This window comes from Cebus imitator, unplaced genomic scaffold (genome assembly GCF_001604975.1).
Source record: "Cebus imitator isolate Cc_AM_T3 unplaced genomic scaffold, Cebus_imitator-1.0 Scaffold208, whole genome shotgun sequence".
In the NCBI taxonomy this organism is placed as follows: domain Eukaryota; kingdom Metazoa; phylum Chordata; class Mammalia; order Primates; family Cebidae; genus Cebus; species Cebus imitator.
In genome coordinates this window covers 2,717,607-2,734,434 of record NW_016107523.1, presented here as the reverse complement: position 1 = coordinate 2,734,434, position 16,828 = coordinate 2,717,607, and the positions used below count along the sequence as shown (strand labels likewise).

Below are 16,828 nucleotides of genomic sequence, written 5' to 3'. Positions count from 1 at the left end.
CATCTTGTTACAGTCATTAAAGAAAAGCAGCAATTCCTAGATGACTCAGTTCTTCAGTTTTGATGATAAAGCTAGTTTTCAGAAGACTTAGACTTAGTTTTCAGAATACTCAAATGCCTAGAAATGCAGTTCTAAAAATAAGTTTTAAGTCATTTCTATTCAGCATCCCTAAATATGACTGCATAGGATATCAACCTTATACAAAAATGATAAAAAACAGATCAAAAAGATGTCTATTTCGTCCAACATGGCTAAAAAGACATCTTAGAGTAGATATAACTAACAGTCAAGTTGTTTAGAAACTTCAAGAGGCCAGGTCATTGAATGCTAGAATGAATCACTCTACCCCAACTTTTTGTTGTTTTTCAGAGGTGATAGGGAACAACACATTTTTCTTAACACAGAGCTAACTTAAATCTTAACATTCACAAATGGCACCCAAAGATATTTTCTATTTCTGTAAAAAGAAAACTCATCAAGCTAACATACATACTAAAATGTATCCCATGTAAGCAGGCCAACATTGATAACAGAGTTAGCTTAAATAAATGTATAATCTACAACATGATTTCAGGATAATTTTATTGAATTTCTAAGCCTCTCTCTCACTTTGTGGTGACTTCTGAGGAAATCGAACATGCATAATATATGACCTGACAAATGAACAAGTAAGCTACTTTATTCAAGCCTTTTCATTTGTCAACAGCATCCAAGCAATAATGGCTTTCTGTCCACTCTTTTAATAATGTATGTATTGATTACTTCCATCTAAATCTTAACCAGAAAATCTCGGAAAGCTCTGAAGGTGTCCTTAATGTTCTCTAGGGAAGGGATTATAGAGATTTTTTAATTGAAAGATGAAAATCTAGTGACAAATAATTTCATTAGTAAAAATGCAAACAAAAAGTCATTACCTACACTGTTCTTATAATCAAGATCTCATCTCCATTTGGGTTTGGAGTAGGAGGATGGGAATTGAATAAGCTGATATTTTACTGCAGTTCTCCTTAGAAATTCCCCACTATGATTTGCTCCTTTAAAACTCTCTCTAGGTTAATCACAGGATTAGACAAGTAATAAATATCACTTTAGAGACTGCTCAAGTAAAACAAAGGAAGTCAGTTTTTAAAATATATCTGGACCAAAATAATATACACTAATTGAAAACAAGTCAGTCTAGTGAGGCAAGTAATGAGGAACTGTAAAGGCCAGGATAATGTATTCAAAAGATATAAAAATTGGTCAGTTTATATTTGCTAAGGCACATTTGAGCTTTAATTATTTATAACACTTCACTGCATCTGCAGCATTATTTTATTAATTAGTCTTGAGAGCCATTCAGTTGCAGGTGTTATGCTGCCCAGCTGGTTTGGGGAACAGTGATCTCCTCCCATGTGTTTGAAAATTGCTTTGAGGAATGAGACTATAGTCCCCAAACACCTCTGTGGAGTATCTTGGAATTTACCTACAGAAGAACCATATCTCTCATGATCACAGCAATTGACATTGACTTCATATTTTCCCTACAAGAAAAGAGTACAAGACATGGAATATTTTGCTACAAAATGTTATCACTAATCTGAAATGATACCAAAAAATAAAAAATAAAAATTACCTGTTTTATAAACATCCTGATTTATAGAATATGAAAGTGAAAATGAAAAATATTTGATTGTAGTTTCGACTGTTGACATTTTAAGGGAATCTGTATCCCCATAAAAAGCAACAGCAAAGGGCATTAATAAACAATAGATAGTAAGCAGATGATTTTTTTTAAAGTGGCACTCCAAATCCATGAGGAATACATTTACAATTACAGTGACCCATCTTGATAACAAGCAATCTATATAAACAACAATTAAATCAAGAAACCCGTAAAGAGCAACACAATTTACCATCCTGGAAACATGGCAAAGTAAACAAAAGTCCACAAACATAAGATCTGTCAACGATTAGATCTTGATGGAGTTTTATACTGACTGTTTTCTCTTTCTCTTTTCCTAATTGAGTTCAGGAGATCCGATAGAGAGACCCAGTTTCAAGGATCTTCCATTGTTGTTTTGTCCACATCAAGAGCATCACTAACTAGATATCCCATATATGAAAGGGATACCATATACCACAAAGTTGACAAAACTTTGAATCAAACAGACTACTAAATTGTTCTCTCATCAGCACTCAGGAGTAATGATGTTGTTTGAGGAAGGAGAGTGTTTCATGTCAAGAATTTTTCTTAAAAATACCAAGAGAAGCTTGAAAAAGCATCGGGCCAAACTACAGGTAAAAACAGTATCCATCGTGTGTTTATTGCAGCACTATTCACAATAGCAAAGACTTGGAACCAACCCAAATATCCATCAATGATAGACTGGATAAAGAAAATGTGGCACATATACACCATGGAATACTACGCAGCCATAAAAATGGATGAGTTCATGTCCTTTGCAGGGACATAGATGAAGCTGGAAACCATCATTCTCAGCAAACTAACAGAGGAACAGAAAACCAAACATCGCATGTTCTCACTCATAAGTGGGAACTGAACAATGAGAACACATGGACACAAGAAGGGGAACATCACACACTGGGGCCTGCTGGGGAGTGGGGCGGGGTAGGGGAGGGATAGCATTAGGAGAAATACCGAATGTGGATGAGGGGTTGATGGGTGCAGCAAACCACCATGACACAAGTATACCGGTGTAACAAACCTGCACGTTCTGTACCTGTACCCCAGAACTTAAAGTATAAAACAAACAAACAGTGTGCATCAAAGTAGCTCTATGCACTTTACAAAAAGATGCTTAGTTAGGAATAAACCAACAAATCCTGTACATAAGGAAGGAATATCAGTCTGTTCTTTCTTTCCCTGCCCTTGGTCTCAATATCATTTATCTATTCAGTGTCTACCATGTACTAGGCACTTTGGAATGTGCTGGATAGAAAAATGACAGCTTTCCTCCTCCCCAAAATCTTTTTGAAGAACATGGTTTAGCAAGAGTGGTTGACACTAATCAAATAGTAACACATGTACATGATGACAAAGAATGGTATGTTATAAAAAAGTAGACAATTTTAGGAGAGTGTGTAAAGGGAGATTTGGTCAAATGGAGGCAACAGGGAAAAGCCTGCAGAATGTCTGAGCCAATATGGAAAGGATTATTAGATGATAACCACAATATTATGCGTGGGTGGGTATGGGTAAAAGGGTTTGAGACAGAGGACCAGCATGTCTAAAGCCCCACCTAAGAGGGACATGCAGAATTGGAAAAAGAAAAGAGAGGCAGTATGGCTGGTGTTCAAACTGCCAGGGAAGAGCATCAAGAAAAGAGAAGGTTGAGGCCAGACAAGCCAGATAGTGCCTTGTCACCCTGGTTGAGGATTTTGGTCTTTTTCCAAGAGCACTGAAAAAACTACTATATTGTTAAGACAAGGACTGATAAAATTGGATTTATGTTTTTTACACAGGTTATTCTGACTGAAATGTAGAGGCTGCATTGTAGGGTGCCAAGAGCAGATGTAGAAAGGTTAGGAGAAACGGTCTCTTATAATTATGACGATGACAACGGTAGACAGTCAAAAACTATTTTGAAGGTGAATTGACCCATTGATGTCTTGGTAGTAGAAAGCTGAATGCTGGCCATCCAGGAAAGGTACTGTACCTGTCCACTTTGTTGTTGTCTGGTATGAGAAAATATTTAGTTAGAATCTCCAAGTTTTGGAGTTTTGTGGATTGCAGCAACAAAAAGATAAAGAAGCAAAGGGTTTTAGAGTTTTGAAAACAAGTTATTAAAATCTAGAAAATTGAATCTAAGTTGTATTTGGAAGGAGGCAAATATGGAACGGTAGAGGAACTAATGTATAAAACACAGAGTGATCAATGGGCAGGAAATCTTGTGAAATTCCAGAAAGGTATCAGTTAGCTATGTGAGCAAGCACACTAACCAAGTGGGGATTAATTAACTTTATTCTGGTGAGCATAACTCTAGCATCACCATATCCCCAAGTCATGTAATTTGTCATGAGATGCCTAGTAAGGACTGAGTAAGCACAAACAATTTACCACTCTTAACAAGCAACCAAAACTAATAACCAGGAATAGTGAAGCAGTATTTATAACAAAACACTGGCTAGAAGAAACCACAGCAATTATTTGGACCAATTTCCTCATATTACAGTTGAAGAACAAAATAGCAATCAGAATCCATGTTATGAAGGAATATGACTAGAATGTCAGTCTCCTGACTCCTAGTGCACATGCCCAATGATTCATTTTCTTTGGTTTCTAGAACTAGCATAAAATTCATCTTTTGTAGAAATTCTGTCTCATTTCACTGTATCACATAATGCATTTTTTTAAAAAGGCCCATCCTTCTCAATGAATATTTTTCTATATGTATACCAGAGTGTTTTGGCTGTTTATTCCAAGTCATAACATTTTAAACACATAGCACCATTAAATTTCACCCTACTTCAAAAGCTCATTTAATATTCAGAAATATATGAAGGCACATAGCTAAAGGAGAAATTGGCAGTTTCTCTAGCATTTCTTTGCAAAGACCCCGGGTCTTCTTTCATATTCTCTTCCCTTTTTAAATTTCCTATATCCTCTTTTCCAGAATAAAATAAACCCTTGACCTTTCCTCAAGATGCCACCTTTGGTGTTATATCCACAGACATCTTCCCTTTATATGCTGAACATTAAAAAGCAGCACCATTTTATCAAGTTTTTATTATTTGGTTGTAATATGTTTGGTCTGCTATTCATTTCTGTTCTTGCACCTTTTATTCTCATTTCAAAAACACTTAACAGTATCCATTCTACACTAGACACTTCGCTAGGCTCTAGGGTCTCAGAGGTGAACAAGACAACATCTCTGCCTTTTTCACTCAGTGCTTAGTAGAGAAGATAGAAATGTAAGTAAAAATAAAGCCAAAAAAGGAAACAATTGGTTATCGTTGGAGGATGCTAGTGAATAACTTGTTATTCTGAAAACGGGTAAAATTGAAACATGTATGTTGCTTGTCCAATATGAAGGTATACTGAGTACCAAAATAGGAGACAAGTGCAAAACATTTTTTTTCATAGACCTACCCCAGTGAATGAATGAAGAAGGGATGATAGGGATAGGCAATTATCACACTGCAACCCCTAGCCACTGATCATTAACAGCTATTAGACATCACACAAAAAGAGAAAACAAGACACTATATACCATCTCCTGATGATGGAAGGATGCACAAACACCTGTAAAGCAGTCTTGCCAAAAAAACCAAACCAAATATGATCAAACTATAGAAACGCACTATTCAATCGGTAGCCACTGGCAACGCCTGGCTACTGAGTACTTGGAATGTAATGAGCCTGAATTGAGATGTTCTGTAAATGCACATTTTTATATTGATTGCATATTGAAATGATAATAAGAATTGTACTACAGTTCCGTAAGAATGAAGAGAGGAAACAGGGTGGAAGGTACAGGGAGACTGTACTATCGTAGAAACTTACTGTGAATCTGTAATTACTTACAAATAAAAAGCAATAAAAAGACCAATTCACCAAAGAAAGGTGTGGGTCTGATTTCAATTTTTATTTAAACCAAAACCAGAAAATGTTTAAAAACTGCATAAGATGTATGAGAAAAATAGAAATTTGAATACGGACTGGGTATTTGATATGATGCAATTATTGATATTTCAAAAGTATTATAGTAGCAAGGTGATTACCTTAAAAGAGTGAACACAGGGAGGGGAGCACTACACACTGGGGTCAGTTGGGGGGAAATAGGGGAGGGAGGGTGGGGGGTGGGAAGCTGGGGAGAGATAGCAAGGGGAGAAATGCCAGATGTAGGTGATGGGGAGGAAGGCAGCAAATCACACTGCCATGTGTGTTCCTATGCAACAATTTTGCATGTTCTTCACATGTACCCCAAAACCTAAAATGCAATAAAATAAATAAATGGGAAAAAAAAGAGTGAATCCTATCTTTTAATCTTTTGAAATATCAACAAATAAAATAGCACATACTTGATATTTGCTTTAAAATAATGGGGTAAGAGCTATAGAATGAATAAGATCTTAGATAATTGTTGATGTCTTGAGGAGTACATGAGTTTTATTACAGCATTCTGTCTACTTTTGTATATGTTCAATATTCTTCATAATGAAAAGTTTTTTTTTTAAATAGCCAAAAGAGATGAACGATTTCTTAAAAGGGTATTATTAATGCAGACATTTAAAATATAATGGCTTGGATTAGTTATAATTGACCCTTGGGTGAGAGGAGTAATAAAGATTTCTATTCAACTTAATTTCAACCAAAATTGATTTTAAAATAGTCACTGGATTACTATGTGTTTAACATGTGCAAGGCACTAGGCTTAAAAATGTCCTACCCTATGTACATCATTCTGCTTCTGAACTGCTGGGAAGTCGCCTCCAATAGGTGCCTGCCGGCTTAATTCATCATCTTTCAGCTGTAGCCACACCAGAAGCTCCTGTAGAGAAAGGTGCAGACGCTTCCACTGGTCAGAACTGGCTTCCAAATGAGACCTGAAAAATAACAGCAGCATGCTATGTCAGAATATCGAGAAGTATAATTGATGATTCTAACAATTCCATTAAAAGAGTACATTGGTACTTTTTAAAATAAAAAGTGCAATAAACCTATTGTGAACTACAAAGCAGCCTTCAATAAAAATCTGGCTACTTACTTTTGAGGGCCATAAAAAGGGGGATAGTTTGATGGCAATTTTGAGAAAAGGCAGTGTTTAGCCATATGTTTATTTCCACATGCATAATGCGGAGACTTTTGGCATGAAATATACTCTGGAATCTATTGCTTTTCCATACTGTTGAAGTCAATGATTCTTAATATTTCTGGTAGAAAAATTGGATGCAGTGACTAACAAAAAATACTTCATTTACATGTGACTCATGCTAGTACTGGAATTCTTTCTGCCTTGAGAAATGGAAAGGTCTCTCCCCACATCTTGACTTTTCCATTTCTACACCCTAGGCAGCCTTTTCTATTGAGTTCTTCCATCTGGCGTCTGTTCCTTTCTGCCCCTCTTCCCAAATGCTTCTCCTTTTCCCCTACCCTCCTTTATTTGTGTGTACCTGGGATTTGTCTTCACCAAGTTCCAACATTTTCTGCTTTGTTTCCTTTGTGTAAAAAGTACTAAGACAACAACTCACATGGAAGAGTAAAATCAGACATTTATCCGAAAGCTTCCCCTGAACGTGAATAATTTAGGCAGGAGACTGAGTACTTTACTGTCAACTGTATTTAGAACATGTTAATCCTTAGAAGCCATTTAAGAATACACAAATGAATGATCTATGCTATAAAATCCACATTTCACTTGAAGATGAGAAGCTAAATTAATAAAACAAATCATCATCCAGAAAACAAAGAGGAAGAGCAGAGCATTAGCAAAGCTTTATCTTCAGGTAAATTAGAAATTATGCTGAATCACTCAGCTATTATCAGCAATTACTAATTAATTCCTAATAATGCAACCTATAACATAAGTATAATAAAGTCTTTAATGCTGCAAAGATTGAAATATAAAGCAAAGCAATCAGGTAGAGCAACATTTCTCTTAGCCATTTGGTAACTTAGCTTGACATTTCAAATACAATTCTCCTTTTGGCCTTAGTCAAACAGAATCACCAAAGAATACTTATCTACTGAAATTAAATTGTTCTAAACTTTCTGAAGGATAAATTGACAATACCTAAGTCTTTAAAATGTGCGAATACAATGACCCACAGGCTTAAATTCAAGGAATTTATACTAACAAAGAAATTGGAAAAAGATACAAAGATATAGGTGGAAAAACGTTATTTATAGCATCATCTATGATTGAAAAACAAAATAGAAAGAACTCAAATATTCAGTATGAGGGAATTGCTTGAGAAATGCCAAACTCCAACCTACTGATTGTTTTTAAATGCAATGAAACTTGTATATGTTTTAAATTTAGAAATTAATGAAATTTATATACAAATTTAATTAAATAGATCTTAATTTAAAAAATACTAGGGAATTGATTACATATATAATGATGCATTCATAGAGTAAGTCCTATGCAATGTTTAATATGATGACATAGTCAAATATGTATAGATATGGAGAAGGTCATAATGTAAGTTACTATGTGAGAAAACAGGCTACAGAACAAATATCTATTTTGTAATTTCTCAAAAACTTTTGTGTATGTGTATATTTTTGTATGCACATGCTTGACTATGAAAAAATTTTGTAATGACAACCAGCTTATCCCTCAGTGGTAGATTTGCAAGTGATTTATTTCTTAATCTTTATACCTTTCCAAATTGTCAACATTTTCTTTCTATAATTGCAATATAAACAGTATGTTTTGACAAAATGAAGGCATTTACATCAAATAAGATAAATCAAATTGTTCAAGACTCTAAGGGTATTATTTCCTAAGAAGTGAATCATAAAATACCACAAATGTCATAAATTGAATATAATAGTACATGCAGATTGCATACAGTTTGAGGTCAGTTCTTTTATGTTTCTGCACCATCCTTTCAGTTATCACTTTTCCATGATAAGCCTAAGTGACAATTCCCTATGCAAGATTTTAGCTGTTTAATGGCATGTAACGTGTAATGGTTAAACGAATTCCCAGAGGTAGCTGGAATTCACAGCTTGGGCCCTTTGAGAGTGAAAGAGGCTGTCAAGCAGGACATTTTAAAAGGTAGGTGGAGAAAGGTAGGGCTCAGACATAGAAAAGCAGCAAATGGTAAAAAAGGCACTGATTAAATAAATATTTATTGACTGTCTCTAAGTCTCTAGGATGCATTGGGGAGTAGGGAGAGAGGAAGGGAAGAGAGAGTATAAAGATGCCTACTGTTTGGCCTCTGTCTGCCTGGTAGAGGAAACAAAATATCCTTATGGCAGAGAGTTCTAGAGGAGGATATGGTAAAAGGCAGGCTGCCTATGTTGAGACCTCAAGCTGTGGCTTTGTTTATGTAAGGAAGTACTACAATTCCAGTTCTGGGTTAAATGGTGCTGATTAATTATTAGTGGGTCAATGAACCCCTTTGTGTACCCTAAGAGAGAGCAAAATAACTCTGAGACTCTGAGACCTAGGAAATTTTTTTTTTTTTTTTTTTTTTTTTTTTTNTTTTAAGACAGAGTCTTGCTCTCTCACCCAGGCTGGAGTGCAATGGTTTGATCTCGGCCCACTGCAGCCTCCACCTCCCAGGTTCAGGCAATTCTCCTGCAGCAGCCTCTCAAGTGGCTCGGATTACAGGCATCCACCATCATACCCAGCTAATTTCGGGCATTTTAGAGACAGGGTTTCGCCATGTTGGCCAGGCTGGTCTCGAACTCTTGACCTTAGGTGATCCACCTGCCTCAGTCTCCCGAAGTGCTGGAATTACAGGCATGAGCCACCACGTCCTGCCAGGAAATCAGTTCTAAAGGATCTAAGAGAAACTTGAATGGCATGAAATAGGGACACTGGTAGAAGCTAGGGACAGAGGACAGTCCAGAGAGCTCACACAGCAGCAGAAGGCGGACCTGGAACCACAAAAGATGAAAAGCTCTCACATATCTGAGTAAGAGGACTTTCTGTAATTTTTTTCTAAGCTGTGGCGTTAGGTAAAATTTCACAATGTTTGACTGATCATTTTAACTATGTATCAAATTGCTTCAATTCTTTTTCCTCTCTTAAGGCTCAAGAGTGAAAGGAAAGATGTGATAGGAGGATAAAAACTGCAGCAAAAAACTTATAAAGGACAGAGAACACTGGGTAAGAACTGAAGGGGTGAAAGGCAGCCAGAAAATGGCTTGTAATTTAAAACAGCACATGCCAATGTATGCAATCTAAAGCTCTGGGTCTCAATCTCTAGTGTGCATAAGAAACATTTGAGTAGCTTGTTTAATATCGAGATTGCTAGGTGCCACTTCTAGACTTTCTATAATTATATCAACAATCTCTGCTTTTAACAAGAACCTCCACAACTCCATAGGTAAGCTCCAGAACCATTTCTTGACATAGAATTTATTAAAGCATTTCTGATATGCCCCAAACATTACTTCTTGGGCTCCACAGGGCATAGGTGGCATTTGTCGGTGACTTGATTTTGAAGGTCTAAATGTAAGAAACATTATGAGCTCTGAGCATATTTTCTTCGACCATGTTAAGCCTGTGAAATGTTTTCAAGTCACATTTCTAATACATTTGTTGGAAGCAGGTGCCTATTTATATTTTCTTGAGTGTATACCAGATATTTCTAAATGATTAACCCATGTTTGCATGTGGAATATCTTATCCTTAAAATGTTTCTTCATATTCGTAATGACTTTTTTTTTTTCTGGTTATATTATATATAGGCTGCTGGGGATGGAAGGAACCTGAGAGATTATAGTTCAACCTTCTTGTTTTAGATATGTGGAAACCAAGATTGCAAAGGTATAAAACAGCTGCTGAAAAACATAACTTGAGCTGTCCTATTTAAATATGGGAAATGGAAATTACAAACCTTTGTTAGATGAGAAAATCCTTAAACCTTAGTGGTTTTAACCAAATGTTTTGGATCTCTGAGCAAAAAGGCCTGTTGCTGTTAAATTAAATTAAATTGGGCCTAAAGCTGCCTCTGTACATAGCAAACTGCAACCCAGCTTGGCATGTAAGCAATACACAACTTAAGAGTACACTATTGTAACAAATAGCTGAGTCTTCGTCAATCCCAGCAGTCAAGTTTCAGCTAATCACAGGCTATAAACTGATCAGATCATGCCCATATAAAGCAATTGCCTATTTACACTATGCCCAAGTAAGGCAAATTCTAAGCTGTAACCAGTCAAGCTGTTTCTGTATGTCACTTCCTTTTTCTATCTATAAATACAGCCTGCCCACCTTGCTGGGTGAAGCTTTCTGAACTTCTAATTCTGAGTACTGTCTGATTCATGAATTGTTTTTTGATCAAATAAACTCTGCAAAACTGAATTTGTCTAAAGTTTGTGTTTTAACATTGCTAATTGTTAAATATATTCTGTTTACTCCCACCCACTCAACAGAAAGTAAACGAGGTGGTTCAAAGGGGCATGCTTAGCTTCTATCCATTTCTATTAATCTTTATTAGTGAAGGCAAGAGCTTAGGGGTTACTACCATTTAACAAGGCAAGTGCTAATCTCCAAAAAGCTGACAATTTCCACAATTTGTAAGGTTTAGGTAAAATGCAGAGCCTTGAGATGTGTTGGAGTATATTGCTTGGTCTTTAAGGAAGTCCTCAGTGTCAGGACTCTAAGAATTATAGGGCCTGATAAAGTGATTCTTATTTCTCTAGACACAGATATTTCAAGTGTGATTTGGTTAATGCCTAGTTTGAAATCCTTAATAAAACTTTACTTTGAAAGGCATGCATTCTTAAAACAAAATGTGTTATATTGAATTCATTTTTCACTTTGACTTCCTTTATAAAACTAATGATATATCCCTATAAATCTTTAGTACCCTCATGTAATAAAATAGCACTTAAGCATGTAGAAAGAAAAGGTAGGAATGCAGAAATAATAAAGAACCACAATACTGGCATAAAAACAGACACAAAGACCCATGAAAAAGACTAGAGAACCCAGAAACAAATCCACACGCCTACATTTAACTCATGTTTGACAAATGTGCCAAGAACATATAGTGGGAAAAAGACAGTCTCTTCAATAAATGGTGCTGAAAAACTCGATATCCATATGCAGAAGAATGAATCTAGACCCCTATCTCTCACCATATACAAAAATCAAATCAAAGTGGATTAAAGACTTAAATGAAAGACTACACACCATGAAACTACTACAAGAGAACATTGAGAAAAATCTCCAGGGTGTCATCAACAGATGAATAATTTGAATTTGTACTTCAGAAACAACAACAACAAAAAAATTGAAGAACCACGGAATTAAAATGGAAGCTATCTCTTTAAAGAGAGAGAATTAAGCCCAAAGAGAAGTCAACATTTTTTTTTCTCGACAGTTCTTTAACTACAACATCCAAACATAATTAACATTCTAAAAGTAAGAGAAAGAAGGTTAGAGATAGTCAATGTCCAAGTTGCATTTTTCTCTCAAAGGTAGACCCTGCCTCTTTTCACCCTTTCTTTGTTCTCCATTATACAGACACTAACTATTCTAACCTCTAATAGCAAGCACTACCCAAGAGATTTATTGCTTCTACAGACTATATAATGTCAGTGTCCTTGCTTCTTAATGTTCAGAATTGTATAAATGTGAATATTTTTAAAAATATTTACAAAATTTTCTGCCATATAAAAATATCACAGAATGTAAATTTTGCTGAAATTATGTTGACGACATATCACGTAATTTTCATAGTTAATGTACATACAATGATCTGGAAAAACAGTCTAGTAGTTGATTAAATTGAAATCTTCATACATATTTCTTATGTAAAAAATTGACTTGACTGCTTCTCATCATTCATATTTTAAGATGAAAAATGCAAGGATTGTGGATATGGAATTTTAAAATGGAAAACACTTTCTTTGACTAATTACCATCTTAATATTGGATAATGTCATTAGTAACTGTGTGTATGCATGCGTGTGTACATTTGAATAAAAAATTTTCCCTTTGTTTTTCTCCCACTTAAAGCAGTTAAAGTTTTTGTTTTGTTTGATGAAACTTAAACTATCACTGACTACTTACTTTTCTTCCTTATACCTCTTGGCCAACATGTGATGGGATAATGAAATGAGAGCATATACTTTTCTTGAATTAAATAGTAGGGGGGAGCTAGCAGAGGGATAGTGGATGTGGGGAGGTTGGGGAGGGATAAAGTGGGGAGAAATACCAGATATAGGTGATGGGGGGACGAAGGTAGAAAACCACCTTGCCATGTATGTACCTATGCAACAATCCTGCATGATCTGCACATGTACCCCAGAACCTAAAGTACAATTAAAAAAATTATGAGATAGGATTATACAATTCAATTAAAATGCTTTTCTCTCAAAGACATCTTATTTACTTGTCTTTACACAATGCCTTTTAAATTAATCAGTTTTATTTTACTTTAGAAAACCAAGGTAGAAAAATTAAACAATTTGCCCAGGTTCATAAAGTGTGATTACAGAATTAAAAGAATAGAATTGTAGAACTGCAAGAGAACTGGAAGAGACATTGCAGGATTCTGGCCAAACTCTTCATTTCAGTGAGGGAGAAAATTGAAGTCTGAAGCAGTTAAGCGACTTGATCAAGATTATATGCTAGATAGTAACAGAACAGAACAGAAGGGAAACTAGGTTGCCCAACTGCTGGCCCATGTCTTTCTACTCTACCATACTCACATATTTAGAGTTTGGAATTTTTGCATTCATATAAGTTAGCTGGAGGCAGTAAGCATAGCCCTATAAAGCAACACCTGTACACTTGAAGAAACATGTTATCAAGTGTAAATTAGAATAGTATTGGGAAGACCTAGTGAGGAATCAGCTAGAAAAGAAAAGATTCATTATGGAATATGAATCAAAATTTGGATAATTAATTCTGCAATCACACTTTATGTTGCAAGTGTGAGAACCAGCAAGTGTACATACTCATCTGGAAGAGTTAGGAAACTGTTGGAGAATAGGAATGGGGTTAGAAAATAGAATCCATTGATTCTGTTGGCTCAGAGAATCTATGTTGGGGAGTAACTAGAATGATGCTTGGTGAGAAAGTAACTAAAGGCAGAAAAAGAACAGAGAAGGGAAGGGGGTTATCAAGGACTTCTTAGTCAACATTAAATATTTGTTGAATGAACAAATAAATAAATGAATGAGAGGGATATGGAGACCAAAAAGACTGAAGCTTTGAACAAAAAAGTAATATATAAACAGTGTCCAAGGTAGAGTATTCTTGTATCAATATGGCACGTCATGAAGACTTAAATAAGAATCTTAATCACAGGAAGAGAAAAGATATATGGCAGAAGAAAAACAAATGGAAGGAAAAGGATATAATATGGACTTGTATTTGGAAGCATAAGGATACCTCTTATGAGCCAATGGAATACAAAGGGAAACTTCAAAATCATTTGGATTCAAATTCAATTTTGTTTCTTTAAAAACGGACACCTGGGAGATAAAGCACTAATGGTTTTATTTATTTATTTTTTTGAAATATAAAAGCAGTTTCAGGATCCCTCATGAAACAGTGAACCAACTGTAACTTTTTAGCATAATATGTCATAACTTGGGCAAACACAAGACGATTTTTTTCAGGATATCATTGAAACTATTTTTTAATTGTGGCAACTTTCCATTTTAAAATAACCCCCATGGAAGAAGTGACAAGATTCATTAACGCAGGTTTATCGGTGCCACTAACGGTTCTGTATCTTACTGTTCCAGTTATTCACCTGCTCATAATCATCCCTAATTACTACCTACGCTGTACTTCTATCAACTGAACCCTACCGTTTGCTATAGATTGACCGATCCCCTAATTTCAGTCAAGCATCAGGAAATGCGCTAAATTACTCTGATGTGGAGACTTACTTCTTTGCTTTTTATGAGTGCTTGTAACATATCCTGTATTAGAGAGGCCTATATAAAAGCCGAAAACATCGATCTGAATATTTAAATTCTAGAATTGGCAGCACCTTAGATAAGCTAAGGTAACTGTTTTCTACTTGATTAATGACAGCAAGAATTAAACTGCAGTAGCTGACATATGGGAAACTGCTGAGAATGAACAGTCCATATTTTGGCTGACATGCTGTTTGCCACTTTCAATTCTCCTTTTATTTTATCAAGTTCACATGAAGGAGAAAAAAGGCACTAAGTGATATTCGGAACAATTATAGCACATTTCTTTTTCTTTTGTGCAGAAAAGAATACCTTTACTTTACCTACCAATATCTTTTCCATCTCACATGTTCATTCTTTTTTAATGATGAATGTTAGGAAAGTGGCCTGTGTCATCACACATACTGACCTCTCTTAAGGGTTTAAGCTGTAGAAAGTGAATAGAGCCTCCCTATCTTTGAAAACGCTATTGCCCATTGTTGCTCCCAGCACATCACCAAGTTGATACAAAATCCATATACAAAATAGGGAGACAAGAAGTATGTCTGGGAAGCCAGGGTGCAAACTTGGGGGGGAAAAAGCCTTATACATAAAATTAAAATCCTTTTCTACTCCTAGCAATCTGCTCTCTATTTCATCCTTTCAAGCTTTATGCATTTCTTTGTAGAAGTTTCCTTCTTTCTTTATATGCTATGGTATAATATGGTGGTTAAAAGCTCAGACTCTGAAGTCAGACTCCCTGTTTTCATCTTGGATCTTCCACTTGCTAAGTGACCTTAAGGACGTTATTTAGCCTCTCTGTGCCTCACTTTCTTCAAATGTAAAAAGAATTTAACAATAGAATCTACCTCTTATGGTTGCTGAGAACATTAAACCCATCAATAAATCTAAAGCGCTTACGGCATTGCATGGTATGTAGGTACATCATGTAAATGTTAGTTGCTATCATTATTTCATACTTGATGCAGACATTTACAATAGTGCTTTTGAATTAATACAAATTCAGTTTTTTTTCTCCTTATAGAAGTATATATGTTAAAATTTTGGACAAGTTAGAAGAACTATAAAGAAGAACAAAAAAAAAATCTCCCTTCTGTAATCTTTCTACCTAGAGATAGTAGCTATTTAGCGCATACTCCCATAACTATTATTAAGTCCATTTGGTCATCTTCTACCTCCCTTCACTATTACTTTTGCTATAGACACAGAAAAAAAGCACAAAATATTTTTATAAAGAGAAGTGAATTAGGAAAGGCAACTGATTCGACAGCAGGAAGCCTAGCTTTCATTCCCCGCCCTTGCTAGATCATTTAAGCAACAATGGGGATTTTACTTATCTCTGTCCTTTCATTCCTCCATTGGACTACTGCAAAACTTATGTAACAAGAACTTCCCTCTGCCTTTTTTACAAAGATGCTAAGATGCATGCATTAACTTCTCAAAAGAAAGCTGATACATAGAACGGGGCAAAATATAAAGTATGTGAGTATAGTACAACTGAAAGCTTAGTTTACAGAGGACGTGTTTTAACAAAATCAGAGAGTAAGCAACAGATAGCAAGTTGCTATAGTCTTTAGCTGTAGGAGCTATGGAGAGGTCTCTGCTACTCGGTTAATTATAATGTGTTAAGGTTTTTAAAGAATGTCCTTTGGTATGCATTTAGACTACTGACAAAAATAATTCTGTAACACATATCCCTTAATTTTTTTTTATCACTTTTTGTATAACCCTGTGATATGACAAGAGACAAATTTATGAAATTAGAATAGCTGCACTCCTCATTTAAATTCACTCTAATGTCTTAATATGCATGTCTTCCATGGTTATAAAACGTCACTATTTTAATCTAATCTGATTCCTCAAGTATCACCTCCGCACCAAGCAAATCAATGATTCATTTATTCAAAATAAAATGAATCATTCTGAAATTGGGTGATTTACATAGACATGTGAGATACTAGTTACTTGTGCTAAGACAATGAGGATAATTTTGCCATTTTAATTCATTTGTGGCCTTTTTGCTCCAGATCTTTTCCTACCTAATGTTGAGAGACTTTTTCCGAAGTTCGCTCCACTTGAAGTTCATGTTATCCAAACGTCTTTGTAACAAGACTGCATCATCGGAACCTTCCAGAGATCTCAGGATTCTTTGGCTATTTTCATCCAGGTTGTGATAAATATCCGTGTGAGCTTCAATTTCACCTTGGAGGTCCTACAGGACAGCAGAAAGAAGAATATGTGCAGAATTACCAAACAAAGGAA

General features: G+C 35.5%; 1 protein-coding gene across 10 annotated transcripts in view; it reads right to left on the bottom strand.

The window, feature by feature from the left end:
- Window positions 1-16,828, bottom strand: part of DMD (dystrophin) — a 2,133,401-nt gene that overhangs the window by 398,156 nt on the left and 1,718,417 nt on the right. For all 10 annotated transcript variants that reach the window (XM_017548497.2, XM_037745683.1, XM_037745686.1 and 7 more), the window contains 2 exons: window positions 16,606-16,778; window positions 6,393-6,549 (listed from right to left, as the gene is read on the bottom strand). In XM_017548497.2, the coding sequence (XP_017403986.1) occupies window positions 6,393-6,549; window positions 16,606-16,778 (330 nt within the window). The remainder of the gene's footprint in view (window positions 1-6,392; window positions 6,550-16,605; window positions 16,779-16,828) is intronic.